This window comes from Aegilops tauschii, chromosome 5 (assembly GCF_002575655.3).
Source record: "Aegilops tauschii subsp. strangulata cultivar AL8/78 chromosome 5, Aet v6.0, whole genome shotgun sequence".
Classification (NCBI taxonomy): Eukaryota; Viridiplantae; Streptophyta; class Magnoliopsida; order Poales; family Poaceae; genus Aegilops; species Aegilops tauschii.
Genome location: NC_053039.3, coordinates 203,591,782 through 203,606,530, shown reverse-complemented (window position 1 = coordinate 203,606,530; position 14,749 = coordinate 203,591,782). Strand labels below are relative to the sequence as shown.

Sequence of the window (14,749 nt, the reverse complement as noted above, 5' to 3'; positions counted from 1 at the left end):
TTCATCTCGGCTTGATCTTGAGAGAACAGCTGCTTCTTCTTCGCTGGCGCAGCCCCCGGGACCTAAGGGGCTCCTCCATCAGCTGGGCGAGCTGCCGCCGCAGCCCTGAAGGCAAGCTTGAGGGCCGTTAGGGCCTCCATGGTGTCTCCAGCCACGGTGAGGACGCCGCTGCCCCCCGAGATCTTCATGAGGTTGTAGGCAGGGTGAGTCGCCGCCATGAACTTGCCCAGGGCTGAGTACCCGAGGATGGCGTTGTACGGGAGGCTGATGTGGGCGATGTCGAAGTCGATAAGCTCGGTGCGGTAGTTGTCGCGGGTGCCGAAGGTGACGGGAAGGCGGATCTGCCCGAGGGGGCTGGTGGAACCGTCAACAACTCTGGAGAAGGGCTTGGTGGGGCGGAGCCGGCCGTGTGGCATGTGGAGCCACCCAAAAGCTTCCACAGAGAGCATGTTGAGGCCTGCCCCACCGTCGATGAGGGTCTTGGTAACTGCCACGTTGCAGATGGTGGGGGTGCAGAGCATCGGGAGTGCGCCTGAGCCCGCGGTGGTTGTTGGATGGTCCCTCGAGTTGAAGGTGAGGTCGGCCTTGGGCGCCGCCCATCCCGGAGGAGCTCCCTGCTGCACGTGGGCGGCACCCACTTGGCGGAAGAACTGCTTGGCGTGGCCATCTGAGGGCAGCGCCTGCGAACCACGGAGGAGGGCTGCGACAGCAAGGGGCGCCGGTGCCGTGAAGCGCGCGACGAAGAGACCGCGCAGTTCCTCCCAGAAGGCCACAGAATATCCCGGCAGGTTGAGCAGCCAGGCGCGTGGCACGCCAGCGAGGGCCATGGGAAACCAGTTGTCCATGACCTTGTCGTCGCCGCCGGCTGCTCGAACGGACTCCTCGTACGCTTGGAGAAAGGCTGTTGGGTTTGCCACACCGTCGTAGCGAGGTGCCATCTCTGGCTTGAACTTGGGCAGCCACTGCACTTGCCGTAAGGCGGGGGTGAACGCCCGGAGACCCGCAGAGCCTCCGTGCGCGCCCGTCGATCCGGCTGGAGGAGCGGTGCCCGCCATGAGAGCTGAACGGAGAAGCGAAGCGGACGGAGAAGTGAAGCAGACGGAGAGGCGAAGCTTCAAAGCACCCCTGCCTGGTGTGCCAAATGTCGGATTCAGGGTTCCGCAGACCCTTGAGAGGTTCGAACTCTGGGGTGCGTGCGAAGAACTCTCCCTCCCCAGTCTGTCTGCTCAACGATTCCACGGCTTAGCTCGACGAACCCAAGGGACAAGAGACACAACAGTTTATCCTGGTTCGGGCCACCTTGCGATGTAATACCCTACTCTAGCTTTGTGGTGGATTGCCTCGCAGGGCTGAGGATGAACTAGTAGAGTGGTGGAACAACCTCCAAAGGTGAGGTGTTCTTGGGCTCGATGAGCTGGTGAGGTGGTCAGGGTGGAATGGATCCCCCCTCTATGGTGGTGGCTAAGTCCTATTTATAGTGGCCTTGGTCCTCTTCCCAAATGTAGGCGGGAAGGGATCCCACAACGGCCAAATTTGAAGGGAGACAACTAGTACAAGTTATCCTAGCAAAAGTGGTCTTCGCCTACAAAAGCATCTGGTGGTGACGTTGCGGTGGGCTCCGTGATGACCTCCGTCCTGCCATCCTGGCGGTCTTGGTCTTGTTGCACCGGAATGGAAGCCTTTGCTTGATTTCTCGGGACTCCGCGCCTGCGCTTGCCTCCTTAGCACCAAAGAGGAAACTGGTACACTGCGCCCGCTGGCGCCCGCCTGGCCTTGGTCATCATGGCTCACGTCACGTGATCCTCGCGAGGTGCTGCTTGCATAGATATCTCCGCTCCTCGGGAGCCATCCTAGGGAGGCCGCCCCCCAGGGAGGTCTTGGTGTCGTCCGCCTCGCGAGGTTTGGCCCCTCGCAAGGGTCTTGAGTTGTTGATGCTTGAAGCTGGGTCGTACCGGGCCATTGATGGAGCCACGTCATGGGCCGCAGGCGGGCAAGTCTGGGCACCCCCGGTCCCAGGACGCCGATAGATACCCTGACTGTTGTTGCCGGTTACCCTTACCGGGCTGCTGGCTATAACCGCCCTGATTGCCCTGACCTTGATATCCGGAATTTGAGCCGCCATCTCCACAGCCGGGCCCGTGTGAGCCGGATCCTGACCCGCCGTGCGGGCCAGTATTGTTATTGTGGTCCTGAGGAAAACCGGAGCTCTTATATTCCTTCGTGATAAAACAATCTTTCCACATGTGAGTCCACGACCTATCTGGAAAACTGTGCTTTGGGCAAGCGATGCGACCAGGAACCCGATGATGTCTCGATGGCTTCGTTCGACCCTCGAGCGCGTCAAGGCCAACGCCGAGTCCCGGAGGACAGGCAAAGGGAAGGCGCGCGCGTCACCATCGAGCGACGCCGTGACACCCACCGCCAGTCCGATAGGCGCAATGGCCCCGATGTCGACGAGCCCACGGTAGGTGAAGATGGGTACCTACCTTCCGAGGTTGGGTGCCCCGCCTTCACTCATGAGTTGCGGCAAGTCCGTTGGCCATCTACTCGCACGTTCAAGCCAGAAATACCAGAGAAGTACGATGGGAGACTAAACCCGACAGAATTCTTGAGAATCTATACCATCGTTGTTCAAGCTGCCGGGGGAAGAGACGAGTAGGTATTCGCCAACCACTTCCCTTTGGCACTCAAGCCAAATGTGAGGTCTTGGCTGATGCACCAGCCGGAGAACTCCATTTCGACCTGGGCTGACCTGTGCCATGAGTTTGTTGGCGCCTTCACGGGCACCCATCAAGAACCAGGGCGGCCCAGCGACTTTCAGCTCTTCTCACGGAAGGAATGAGAGACTCTGCAGAAGTACATGTAGAGGTTCAGCCGAGTACACAGGAACATTCCGGACATCCACCCGGCAGCTGTCTGCGTTCCACTCGAACGTGCGCAATCGTCAGATAAATTCCAAGATGAACGTTCGGTTGCCCAAGACTGTGCAGGAGCTATACACTCTAGTGGATAAGTGTGCTCGGGTAGAGGAGGGGAGGCGGCTCCTCGGTGAAGAGGATGGCGTCGTCATCGACTCAAAGGATGACGATGAGGCCACCAATCAGAAGAAGAAGAAGAACAAGAAGCGCAACAAAAGGCGCAAGGATAATGCAGTGATGACCGTTGAGGGATCGAGCACACCTAGTATCGACAAGAAGGCCAAGACCGAGGTTCCCGGCAAGGAAGTTGCCGCGTGCACTGATTGCCGGGAAGCCGCGACAGCTGAGAAGGCTGGGAAAGGTGATGGGCCGTGCTGCAAGATCCATCGGACCAAGGGCCACGATCTCCAGGAGTGTCATCAGGTTGAGCATCTCGTCAAGAAGTAGAGGGCTGAATACGAGAAGCGTGATAAGGAGAAAGGTCAAGATGGTGCTAGCGGGAAGGGCCGAGGCGGCGGAGCAAGCCACCCCGGCAAGGCTCCTCAGAATCAAGGAAAACCCGCCAGAGGCCGTGAGAAGGATGATTGCAATGATGAGAGTGATGGAGGAGATGAAGAGGAAACCAGCAAGCAGGAGTTCCACAAAGCCACTGACGCCCTGTGCATTGACGGGGGTGCATCTCTGCACTCCTCTCACCACCAACTTAAACAGTGGGCACGTGAAGTCAATGTCGTGGAACCAGCAGCAGATTCTCGGAAGCCGCTCAAGTGGTCCCACACGCCAATTATCTTTGACGAAGAGGATCACCCTGACCGCACCACCACGGTAGGGTGATTTCCGTTGTTGGTCTCACCAACAATCTGCAACCTCAAAGTCACAAAGATGTTGGTTTACGGCGGGGCCGGGTTGAATCTGATTTCTCCAAAGGTCATCAACAAACTTCAGATAGCAGAGGAAGACCTCAAGGTTACTAGCACATTTCAAGGGATCAACCCTGGCAGGAGTCATCCTAAGGGGAGGATCACGCTACCGGTGACATTCCGGGGGGGGGGGGGGGGAGTTGAATTACCGGACTAAGAAGATTTGTGTTTGATGTGCTTGACCTCTCCCTGTGGTACAATGGAGTACTTGGTCGCCTAGCTCTAGCCAAATTCATGGTGGCATCCCACTATGCGTACAACACCTTGAAGATGCCAGGGTCGATAGTCGTCATTTCCATTCCATCAGACGAGAAGGATGCAATCATTGGTGTGGACAAGATGTACCGGGAAGTAGTCGCGGCAGAGGCTGCGGGAGCCACTACTCCCGCCAAGGAAAGTAAGGGAAATAAGAAAGCTAACAAGGATGCCAGCAAGGAACCCGGGAAGCATACCTCTTCGGAGTACGTTGCGCCTGTTGATGACTTGCCCGAGAGTTCCAATAGCAAGAGACCCAAGGCTGTTGCACCCGCTGTGAAAAAGGTCCCGGCAGGGCTGGTTGGCGCTGATGGTGCCTTCACTATCAGTGCCATCCTCGATGACCTAGGAAAGCGCGCGTGTTGCCTTCTTGCGGGGGAATATGGATGTGTTTGCCTGGCAACCATCTGATATCCCCGGTGTTCCCAGGGAGATAATCGAGCACCACCTTGCTGTCTACCCACATGCCTGACCCGTCAAGTAGAAGGTCTCGAAGCAAGCTTTGGAGCGGCAACAGTTCATTGCCGAGGAGATCAAGAAACTTTAGGCAGCTAGTTTGGTCAGAGGAGTACTGCATCCAACATGCTTAGCAAATCCTGTGGTGGTACGCAATGCTAATAGGAAATGGAGGCTTTGCATAGATTTTACGGATTCGAACAAGGCATGCCCGAAGGACCCGTTTCCCTCGCCGCGCATCGACCAGATTGTGGATTCCACCTCCGGGTGTGACCTGCTTCCTTTCCTAGATGCATACTCAGGGTACCACCAGATCTTCATGTCCCAGGAAGACGAAGAGAAGACCGAGTTCATAACCCCATGTGGCATGTACTGCTTCGTACGGATGCCCTTTGGGTTGAAGAGTGCTGGGTCCACTTTTGCCAGGGCAGTCCGGATTGGCTTTGAATCCCAGCTGCACAGAAACATTGAAGCCTACATGGATGATATTGTGGTCAAGACCAAGGGTAGATTAACCCTCATTCAGGATTTGGAAGAAACCTTTGCTAATATGCGCAAGATTAACTTGAAGCTGTAGTGTGTGTTTGGCGTTCCTTCCAGCAAGCTACTTGGCTTCTTTGTGTCCCATCGGGGGATAGAGGCCAACCCCAAGAAGATCAAGGCTATCGAGCAGATTCAAGCACCCAAGACAGTTAAGGAAATGAGGCGTTTGACTGGATGTGTTGCCGCGCTTAGCAGGTTCATTTCCAAGTCTGCCAAGCATGCCTTGCCATTCTTCAAAATCTTGAAGAAGGCAGGACCTGTGGAGTGGACCCCAGAGGTGGACGTCGTGCTACAAGATTTGAAGACCTATATTTCCTCTGTGCCCACTTTGGTTGCTCCCAAACCACAACAGCCGTTGCTGCTATACTTAGCGACAACTAATCAAGTGGTTAGTGAGGCACTAGTGGCGCAGCGGGAAGTGGATGAAGCGGCATCCACAGCCATTGTCCCCTCTGGAGAGGAAAGCGAACACGTCCCGGCAAGGTCAGATGCAGTTCAAGACAAGGGAGAGCAAGGCAGCGGAGACAACCCCAAGGTTGCAGCAAGGAAGTAGGTGGTGCAGTGCCTAGTGTACTTCGTCAGCTCCCTATTGCAGGGGGCTAGGTCAAGGTACTCTAGCATGCAAAAGTTGATTTTTGGCCTCGTCATGGCCTCAAGGAAACTGCGCCACTACTTCCAAGCCCACGAGATCATGGTTGTCACCCGCTTTCCTTTGCAACGCATACTAAGAAACCCCGAGGCCACCGGCAGGATAGTGGAGTGGGCCTTGGAGTTATCCAGTTTTGGTCTAAAGTTTCAGAGCACATCAACTATTCAGAGCAGAGCACTCGCGGAATTTATTGCAGAGTGGACACCAACCCCTGATGAAGAAGTGTTGGAGACAGTTATCCCCAGCAAGGAAGTGCCCCAAGAATGGATTATGTATTTCGATGGTGCCTTCTACCTACAAGGTGAAGGGGCTGGCGTACTTCTCATTGCTCCCACTCGGGAACACCTTAAGTACATCGTCCAAATGCATTTTCCTCGGGAGAAGGCTACCAACAATACTGCAGAGTATGAAGGGCTCCTTGCCGGGCTCAGGATTGCAACAGAACCAGGAAACCTTTGCACGCCTCCGTTACCTTTTGGGAGGCCTACGCCCCATAGAAACTGTCTACCTGAGACTGTCCCTTGGCCCGCGGGTCTGACACAAGGTTAGAATCCGAAGGAGCTAATGAAACTATTTTGGTAAAATTCAATTCTCTCAATTCCTCGGCAATCGGAAACAATTTTATAGAAAAATTGAAGTAAAAATTGCTCGCGTAAATTGCTTTGAATAGGTAAATCAATCATTTGTCCTTGAGGGTCCGACATTAATCCTCTCCACCGCAAGCCTTTCCTCTTTTGAACCTCGCCATTAACGTTAAGGCTATGCCATCCTAAGGTGCTACTAAATGGAAGGATCTTATCAACGTGGAAGAACGTGAAATTCTTTTTCCTTAAATGGGAGCAGAGCAGGTTTGAAAAAGGATCTTAGAGTGTCTAGGGTTGGGCCAGGAGGGTCTCTTAACGCCTTCCTTTTTCTGCCCATCGGAGAATCAAGAAGTTGATCATCTGCGGAGACTCACAACTTGTGGAGAGACAAGTAAACAAGGATTACCAAAGCCCATTGATAGAGGCATACGTTGAGGAAGTGAGAAAGTTGGAGGAGCGCTTTGACGGATTGCAAACAGAGCACGTACCCCGTGCAGAAAACAGCATTGATGATCATCCGTCGAAGTGCACTACGCAAAAAATCCATGTGGAACCAGGGACTTTTGTTCTCCGTCTGACTTAGCCCTCCGTATCCCTGGCAACAATGGCCAGAAAGAGGAGGAAAATGGACTCCGGCAGGCCTCTTCCGGCAGAGCCTCCCGAGGCCCCCGGCAGAGAGCTTGGCGGGAACAACTCCCCTTCGATCACTGAGCTGCACCCTCCCGCCAGACCACCGGTCCCTGCGGTCGAGGAGTGCGCTCCCATGAACGAGGAGGTGCCGCTGGTCCTCGTTGCCGAGCCTCAGGCTCCAACTTGGGCCCGACACATAGTCCATTTGCTCCAAACTGAAGAACTTCTCGAAGAGCAAGAAGAAGCTGAAAGAGTAGCCCGAAGGGCTAGTATGTATCGGTTTGTTGATGACACGCTGTACAGAAGAAGGCCCAACGGTGTGAAATTAAAGTGCATTTGCCGGGAAAAAGGAAAGGAACTGTTGGCAGAGATACACAAGGGTATGTGCGGCTCACAGATTGGATCGAGGGCTCTGGTTGGAAAAGCCTTCCAGCAAGGACTTTACTAGCCCACGGCCCTCCAAGATGCAGTTGAGTTGGTCACCAAATGTGAAGCCTGCCAGTTCCACTCCAAGAATATCCATCAGCCTGCCCAAGCTCTCCAGACGATCCCTTTATCATGGTCCTTCTCGGTCTGGGGGCTCGACATCTTGGGGCCCTTCCCCTGTGCTACCGGGGGCTTTGAGTTCTTGTTCGTCGCCATCGACAAGTTCATAGTGGCCAGAGGTGGAGCCCGTGAGAAACGTGACCGCACAGTCAGCTATCAAGTTCTTGAAAGGATTGGTGTGCCGCTTCGGGGTCCCCGCCCGAATCATCATCGACAATGGCACCCAATTCACGAGTCGCGCCTTCATGCAATATGTTCATGCCCTCAGAAGCAAAATCTCATTTGCCTCTCTTGCTCATCCAAGGAGCAACGGGCAAGCTCAGAGGGCGAACGCTGAAGTGCTGCGAGGACTCAAGATGAGAACATTCGATAAGCTGCGAAAGTATGGTGGGCAATGGATCGACGAGCTGCCGGTGGTTCTTTGGTCCCTCAGAACGACACCAAATCGAGCTACCGGGCAGACTCCCTTCTCCCTAGTCTATGGGGCAGAAGCAGTTATCCCCACGGGACTCATATACGGGTCACCTCGAGTGCTTGCCTATGATGAAGTAGCGCAAGAATGGCACCGGCGTGACGACGCTGTGCTACTTGAAGAGAACCGTCTATGGGCTGCTACGCGTGCCCCACGCTACCAGCAAGCCATGCGTCGCTATCACAGCCGCAGGGTTCATGCCCGGAGTTTTGAGGAAGGCGACCTTGTCCTTAGGCTCGTTCAGTCCACCAAGGGTACAAATGATACGGGGTTGCCCAATCTTCACGGAGGATCTGCTCTATGTTGCGAATCAACGCCACCTGAAGGGTACGAAGGAAACCCTCGATCCCAACCAACAAGGCTGTCGGGTAAAGGATAACTAGTGCAACCTGACGAGACCGAAGCTAACTATTGCAAATGCAACAACCAGTGACAAGTATTCGCCCAACCACACTCTTAGTTCCAATCCACGCAACCACGCACGAAGTTGGAAGCACGAACTGGTCGCCGCCTCAACGGAAGCTGTTGTAAACTCATCAAGTGAGTTTACCCTCTCACAAGGCAAGATTACAAGAGCTAAGGAGGAAGTGAACTCTCAAACAATATTCTGGTTGCAGTTAGCTAACCTATGCTGAAATCAAATTGCTAAAGAGTTGTGGCTGAAGTGGGGGAAGGGGTATTTATACTAGGAACAACCCTCCTAGTTTAGGTGTGAAACTAGGCCAAAAGAGGGGCTCAAATTCGTGCTAACCAGCTGGTCAAGGGAGCAAACTCATGGAGCCTTGCGCAATAATTAATGCCCTGGGCAGCTTGCATTGGAACTCTCATATCCTTTGACTCAGGACTCCAAATGATGCACCGTTTGATTTTCCTGAAAGTAGACTTCATATGCTCTCCATTTTGTACTCCCACACATGCTGGATGATCATATATTTGCGTTGCATGATTCAGCAAGTTCTAGGACGAATTCTGGAACTGCACATGCAACAATAGAGTGTTGAGATGGCTTGCTATTCTTCCTTGCGGTGTAACTAGTCGTCCTTGTCACCAAAACAAGGCTTTCATCAGAGTTGAAACTTGTTCTCTTGAAACTTGTTGTATGGGCTCCAAAACTTGTTTCTTCATGTGCTGAATGTTGTTGGTTGTCCTCAACGTTGTATCTAAGTAAAATCAGCACACGAGATTTAGGCAGTATAAAGTTCTCATGGTCATTTGAATTATGATAAGCTAGGAGCGCGTTCACCTCTTGTGCTATTTGTTTGGCACGGCTCCTTGTCATGGGACCCAAATAGATCTTCTTTGTAGAAGCTTCACTTGATGGCTGAGATGATAAACGAGGTGAACCTGGGATGTCCTCATCATCCTCCCCCTCTTCAAAAGGAGTCGTCCTCGAGTCTTGACCCTCTTGATCGAAGCATGGAGACAAATCAGCAATGTTGAATGTTGGACTCACAGCATAGTCTTCAGGAAGCTCGATCTTGTAAGCATTGTCATTGATCTTGGCCAAGACTTTGAATGGTCCATCTCCACGAGGCATTGGCTTGGATTTGCGCTTCTCTAGGAACCGATCTTTGCGCAAATGTATCCAAACCAGATCTCCGGGCTCAAAAGTCACCTTCTTGCGATTTTTGTTTGCCTTAGCAGCATAGTACTTGGACTTCCTTTCTATCTCTTCTTTGGTCTTCTCATGAATCTTCTTCACATATGCAACACGCTTTTGAAGCCTCCATGTTACATCTCTCTTGCAATGGAAGTGGCAGCAAGTCAATTGGTGCAAGTGGTTTGAATCCATATACCACCTCAAACGGGCACATGTTTGTGGTAGAGTGAACTGCCCGATTGTAAGCAAACTCCACGTGCGGCAAACACTCCTCCCACTCCTTCAAATTCTTCTTGATCATTGTACGCAGCAAGGCTGAGAGTGTGCGGTTCACTACCTCTGTTTGCCCATCAGTTTGGGGGTGACACGTTGTTGAAAACAGTAGCTTGGTTCCTAATTTTGCCCACAATGTTTTCCAAAGGTAGCTCATGAACTTCACATCTCGATCTGAAACAATAGTCCTTGGCATTCCATGCAAGCGAACAACTTCCCTGAAAAACAAATCAGCAACATGTGAAGCATCGTCGTTCTTGTGGCACGGAATGAAGTGTGCCATTTTTGAGAACCTATCAACCACAACAAAAACTGAATCCCTCCCCTCTTAGTCCTAGGCAATCCTAAAACAAAATCCATGCTAATATCTTCCCAAGGAGCATTTGGAACAGGTAGGGGAGTATATAAACCATGGGGGTTCAGTTTAGACTTAGCTTTGTGGCATATGATGCATCGCTGCACAAATCTCTCAACGTCCTTCCTCATCTTTGGCGAATAAAAGTGATCGGCCAACAGCTCATAAGTCTTCTCACGACCAAAGTGTCCCATTAATCCTCCTGCATGTGATTCCTGCAACAACAAAGGCCTAACCGACGAATCTGGAACACACAACTTGTTAGCCCTAAAAAGGAACCCATCACGCACATGGTATTTATCCCAACCTTTCCCATCTTCACATTTTGCATATGGTTCTGAAAATATATGATCAGTGCAATACAGTTCTTTTAAGCTCTCAAGTCCTGGTACCTTCACTTCTAATTGTGTCAAAAGAACATGCCTACGGGACAAAGCATCAGCAACCATGTTTTCCTTTCCTTTCTTATACTTCACAACATATGGGAAAGTTTCAATGAATTCTACCCATTTAGCATGCCTACGATTCAGTTTAGCTTGGCCTTTCAAATGTTTCAAGGCCTCATGATCAGAATGTACAATAAACTCTTTAGGCCATAAGTAGTGTTGCCAAGTTTCAAGCACTCTAACCAAGGCATACAACTCTTTATCATAAACGGAATAATTCAGTTGTGCACCACTCAGCTTCTCACTAAAATATGCTATTGGTTTTCGTTCTTGCATTAACACACCTCCAATACCTATTCCACTAGCATCACATTCTATCTCAAAAGTTTTAGTGAAATCAGGTAGAATCAACAAAGGTGCTTCAGTTAATTGTTTCTTAAGCTCAAGAAATGCTTCTTCTTGGGGTGCACCCCATTTAAAGGGAATTCCTTTCTTTGTCAATTCATTCAAAGGTGCAGCAATTGTACTAAAATCTTTCACAAACCTCCGGTAGAAACCAGCAAGGCCATGAAAACTTCTCACCTGGCTTACATTCATTGGAGTTGGCCAATTCTTGATTGCTTCCACCTTAGATTCATCCACTTCAATTCCCTGTCCTGAAACGACATAGCCAAGAAAAACAACCTTGTTTGTGCAAAAGGAGCACTTCTCAATGTTAGCATATAGTTTTTCTGTCCTTAGCACAATCAGCACTTGTTTTAGATGTTCAATATGTTCCTCAATGGATCTGCTATAGATTAGGATGTCATCAAAGTACACAACAACAAATTTGCCAATGTAAGCTCTCAAAACATGGTTCATCAATCTCATGAATGTACTTGGTGGATTAGTTAATCCAAAAGGCATGACTAACCACTCATACAACCCAAATTTTGTTTTGAAAGCAGTTTTCCATTCATCTCCTTCTTTCATCCGAATCTGATGGTATCAACTCCTCAAATCAATTTTAGAGAAAACAGTAGAGCCACTCAATTCATCAAGCATATCATCTAACCTAGGAATAGGATGACGATACCTAATAGTTATAATATTGATAGGCCTACAATCCATTACCAATCGCCATGTGTCATCTTTCTTGGGCACCAAAATCACAGGTACAGCACAAGGACTTAAGCTTTCACGCACATAACCTTTATCTAAAAGTTCTTGTACCTGCCTTTGTATCTCCTTTGTTTCTTCAGGATTGGTGCGGTAGGGAGGTCGATTCGGAAGTGATGCTCCTGGAATGAGGTCAATCTGATGTTCTATGCCACACAAGGGAGGTAGACCTGCGGGTACTTCCTCCAGAAAAACATCCTCGAATTCCTGCAAGACATCACAAACAGCACTAGGGAGACATGTTAAGTCATTAGCTGAAAGCAAAGCATCTTTGTACACAAGTACAACGACCACTTGATTTGGGTTGAGCCTCACATCTCTCAGTTCTGATTTGGTGGCTAACATTACTAAGTTCTCTCTGTCTCTTTTATTCTTCTCTCTCAGATTTGGCTTGTGGCGCTCACTCACCGATTTTTGGATCTCTCTCTCGCTCTTTTTCTCTCCCTCTTTCTTACTCACTATTTTTACTTCAGAAACTTTCTGCAAGTGCTCAGCCATGATTTGTTGGGGTGTCATGGGTCTAAGCACCAAGTCTTTTCCTCTCCACTTGATGATGTATTGATTGGTTCTGCCACAATGTTGAGCTGAATGATCATATTGCCACGGTCTGCCCAACAGCAAGTGACACACCTTCATTGGCACCACATCACACTCAACGGTGTCATTATAATCTCCAATCTTGAATTGCACCTGTACCATGTGTGTGATCTTAATCTCTCCACATTCACTCAACCATTGTATATGATATGGATGAGGGTGTTGTAGCAGCTTCAGCCCAAGCTTATCACACATTTCTTTGCTTGCAAGATTGTGACAACTCCCACCATCAACAATTACCTTGCATACCTTGTCTTGCACTTTGGCTCTTGTTTGAAACAGATTGTGTCGTTGTCCATTCTCATCTTCTTTGATCTGCACACTCAAAACTTTAGTGACAACAAGAGAGGCACCTTGCTCATAATCACAATAGGTTTGCTCATCACCATCTGAACCATCACCATCTTCAGTTTCTTCTTCAGGTTCACTACAAGACTCATATTCTCCATTCTCGGTGATCAACATGGTACGCTTGTTGGGACAATCCTTCTTCATGTGGCCACGTCCCTTACATGTAAAGCACTCTATCTCACTAGTTTTCCCCGTGGAGCCAATGGAGGATAAACTAGGAGCTGCAAATTTGCTCTTCTCCTTCGAATTTGATGCATCATATCTGCTCGTGGCTGCACGTGCATGGGGCTGATTTCCACCACCAGAACTAGTCATAATACCTCGACCAACATTGAATTGAGGTACAAACTTACTCCCACTTGATGTAGCTCGAGCTGTGAAGGATGTAGTTCTGTTTTGCTTTGAGTCTACTTGCAATTGACGTTCAGCCTTAGAAGCAAGATGTACCAGCTCTACCACATTACGATATGGCTGCAAATCAACCACTTGTTTAACATTAGGATCCAGCCCATAGAGGAACCTTGCCATGGACTGCTCCTCATCTTCATGTATGTTGGCTCTTATCATTGCCTTCTCCATCTCCTTATGATACTCCTCAACTGATAACTTTCCTTGCCTCAAATTCTGGAGCTTATCAAAGATGTCATGTCTATAATGCCTTGGGACAAATCTTGCCCTCATCTCTCTTTTCATTTCTCTCCATGTAGCAACAGCAGGCTCTCCTTCTTCTTCTCGCTGAATCTGAACTTGCTCCCACCAAATTAGAGCATAGTCTTCAAACTCAAGTGAGGCCATTGCTAATTTCTTCTCTTCAGAGTAGTTGCGCATGCGGAAAATCTTGTAAACCTTCAATTCCCATGCGAGATAACTTTCTGGATCAGATCCACCATCAAACTTAGGCATGGTAAATTTCAGCTTTCCAAACCTCTCCTCCTCCTGCCGTCCACGACCATAGTTTCTATGATGATGAAATCTGTCATTCTGGTGCATGCCATCTTCATCTTCATCAAACTCATCTCCACTACCTTCATGGTGCAGATTTGCTCTTCGGTGGCCTCCTCTAAGACCACGACCAGCAGCAGCTTCATGATGACCACGTCCATTACCATGATCATTTCCATGTCCGGGACCGGGAGGTCTCATGGCATGGGGAGCAGGAGCACGGTTTCTTCTAGCTTGTGCATTGGAGGCAGCACCTTCCCCATCAGTTACATTTTGTTCTTCACCACGGACACTTGCATCTTCTCGGTTCTGACAAAGCTCTCACACAATATCAACAACAATACCAGTCCTCATGGCTGCCATGTTCTGAGTGAGTTGCTCATCAACATTACCCATAAGTTGCTCCAAATCTCTCGACAACTTGTCTTGCTTCTCTTCAATTGGGTCAAGGCTGTTTCTGAACTCTCGGCGTAGATGATCACGTAATGCATTGAAGTGAAACCGTGTGACGGGCTGATTGAGATGCCCATTTCCTTCAACATCATACTCGTTTTCTTCACCTGCCATGGTTAGTTCTCCAAAAGCCCTATAGTACTAGAAGCATATATGTGGATAACAACTCAAGCTCACCTCACTTACCAACCGAAGCTCATGTAACTTCCAAGTGAGAGCAGAATCATGCTCAACCGTGGTGTCGGTGGTTGGTATACAAAGAGTGATAATCAAGCGAATACAAGTCTAGGGTTGCACATGCGGGGCTGTTTGGTGGAGTTTGGGTGGGGTATATATGTAGCAAAAGATGCACTAATCTGCAATCTAGATATTGTTGAACCAAGTAATCATCCACACAAGATTCTAATGCATTTAGTTGCTGAATGAGATATACGTGAGGTACATGCAACTCTCGCCAAGGAATCAGATTTGCTGCAAGCAAGGATTGAAGACTTTGCACACTTGACACGTTTCAGCTCACAACACAAACAGGGATTTCTCAAGATACAAGTGAAGAACAGTCCCAAGTTTTCTCTCCTTTGCTTCTTGCACACACTTTCTTTCTTTGGGCAGATCTCTTTTTTTGCCTCTTTTCTTTTTTGCTCTTTTTTTGACAAACTTT

At 49.7% G+C, this 14,749-nt stretch overlaps 1 protein-coding gene across 1 annotated transcript; it reads right to left on the bottom strand.

The window, feature by feature from the left end:
* Positions 1 to 8,898: 8,898 nt before the first annotated feature.
* LOC123494008 (uncharacterized) lies at positions 8,899 to 13,814 on the bottom strand. The gene is made up of 6 exons (XM_073498946.1): positions 13,719 to 13,814; positions 12,592 to 13,629; positions 11,778 to 11,952; positions 10,932 to 11,243; positions 10,594 to 10,742; positions 8,899 to 9,714 (listed from the first exon to the last, which is right to left on the bottom strand). The coding sequence occupies exons 1-6, from the start codon at positions 13,812 to 13,814 to the stop codon at positions 8,899 to 8,901; spliced, it is 2,586 nt and encodes an 861-aa protein (XP_073355047.1).
* Between the last annotated feature and the right edge of the window lie 935 nt (positions 13,815 to 14,749).

Excerpts from the sequence above, each read along its gene's own strand:
- LOC123494008 (XM_073498946.1), bottom strand. The coding sequence starts at position 13,814 with ATGGAAATGATCATGGTAATGGACGTGGTCATCATGAAGCTGCTGCTG. Across the intron at positions 13,630-13,718 it reads AGCAAATCTGCACCATGAAG|GAGGAGGAGAGGTTTGGAAA; the intron begins GTAGTGGAGATG and ends CGTGGACGGCAG. Across the intron at positions 11,953-12,591 it reads GAGCCAAAGTGCAAGACAAG|GAATTCGAGGATGTTTTTCT; the intron begins GTATGCAAGGTA and ends GATGTCTTGCAG.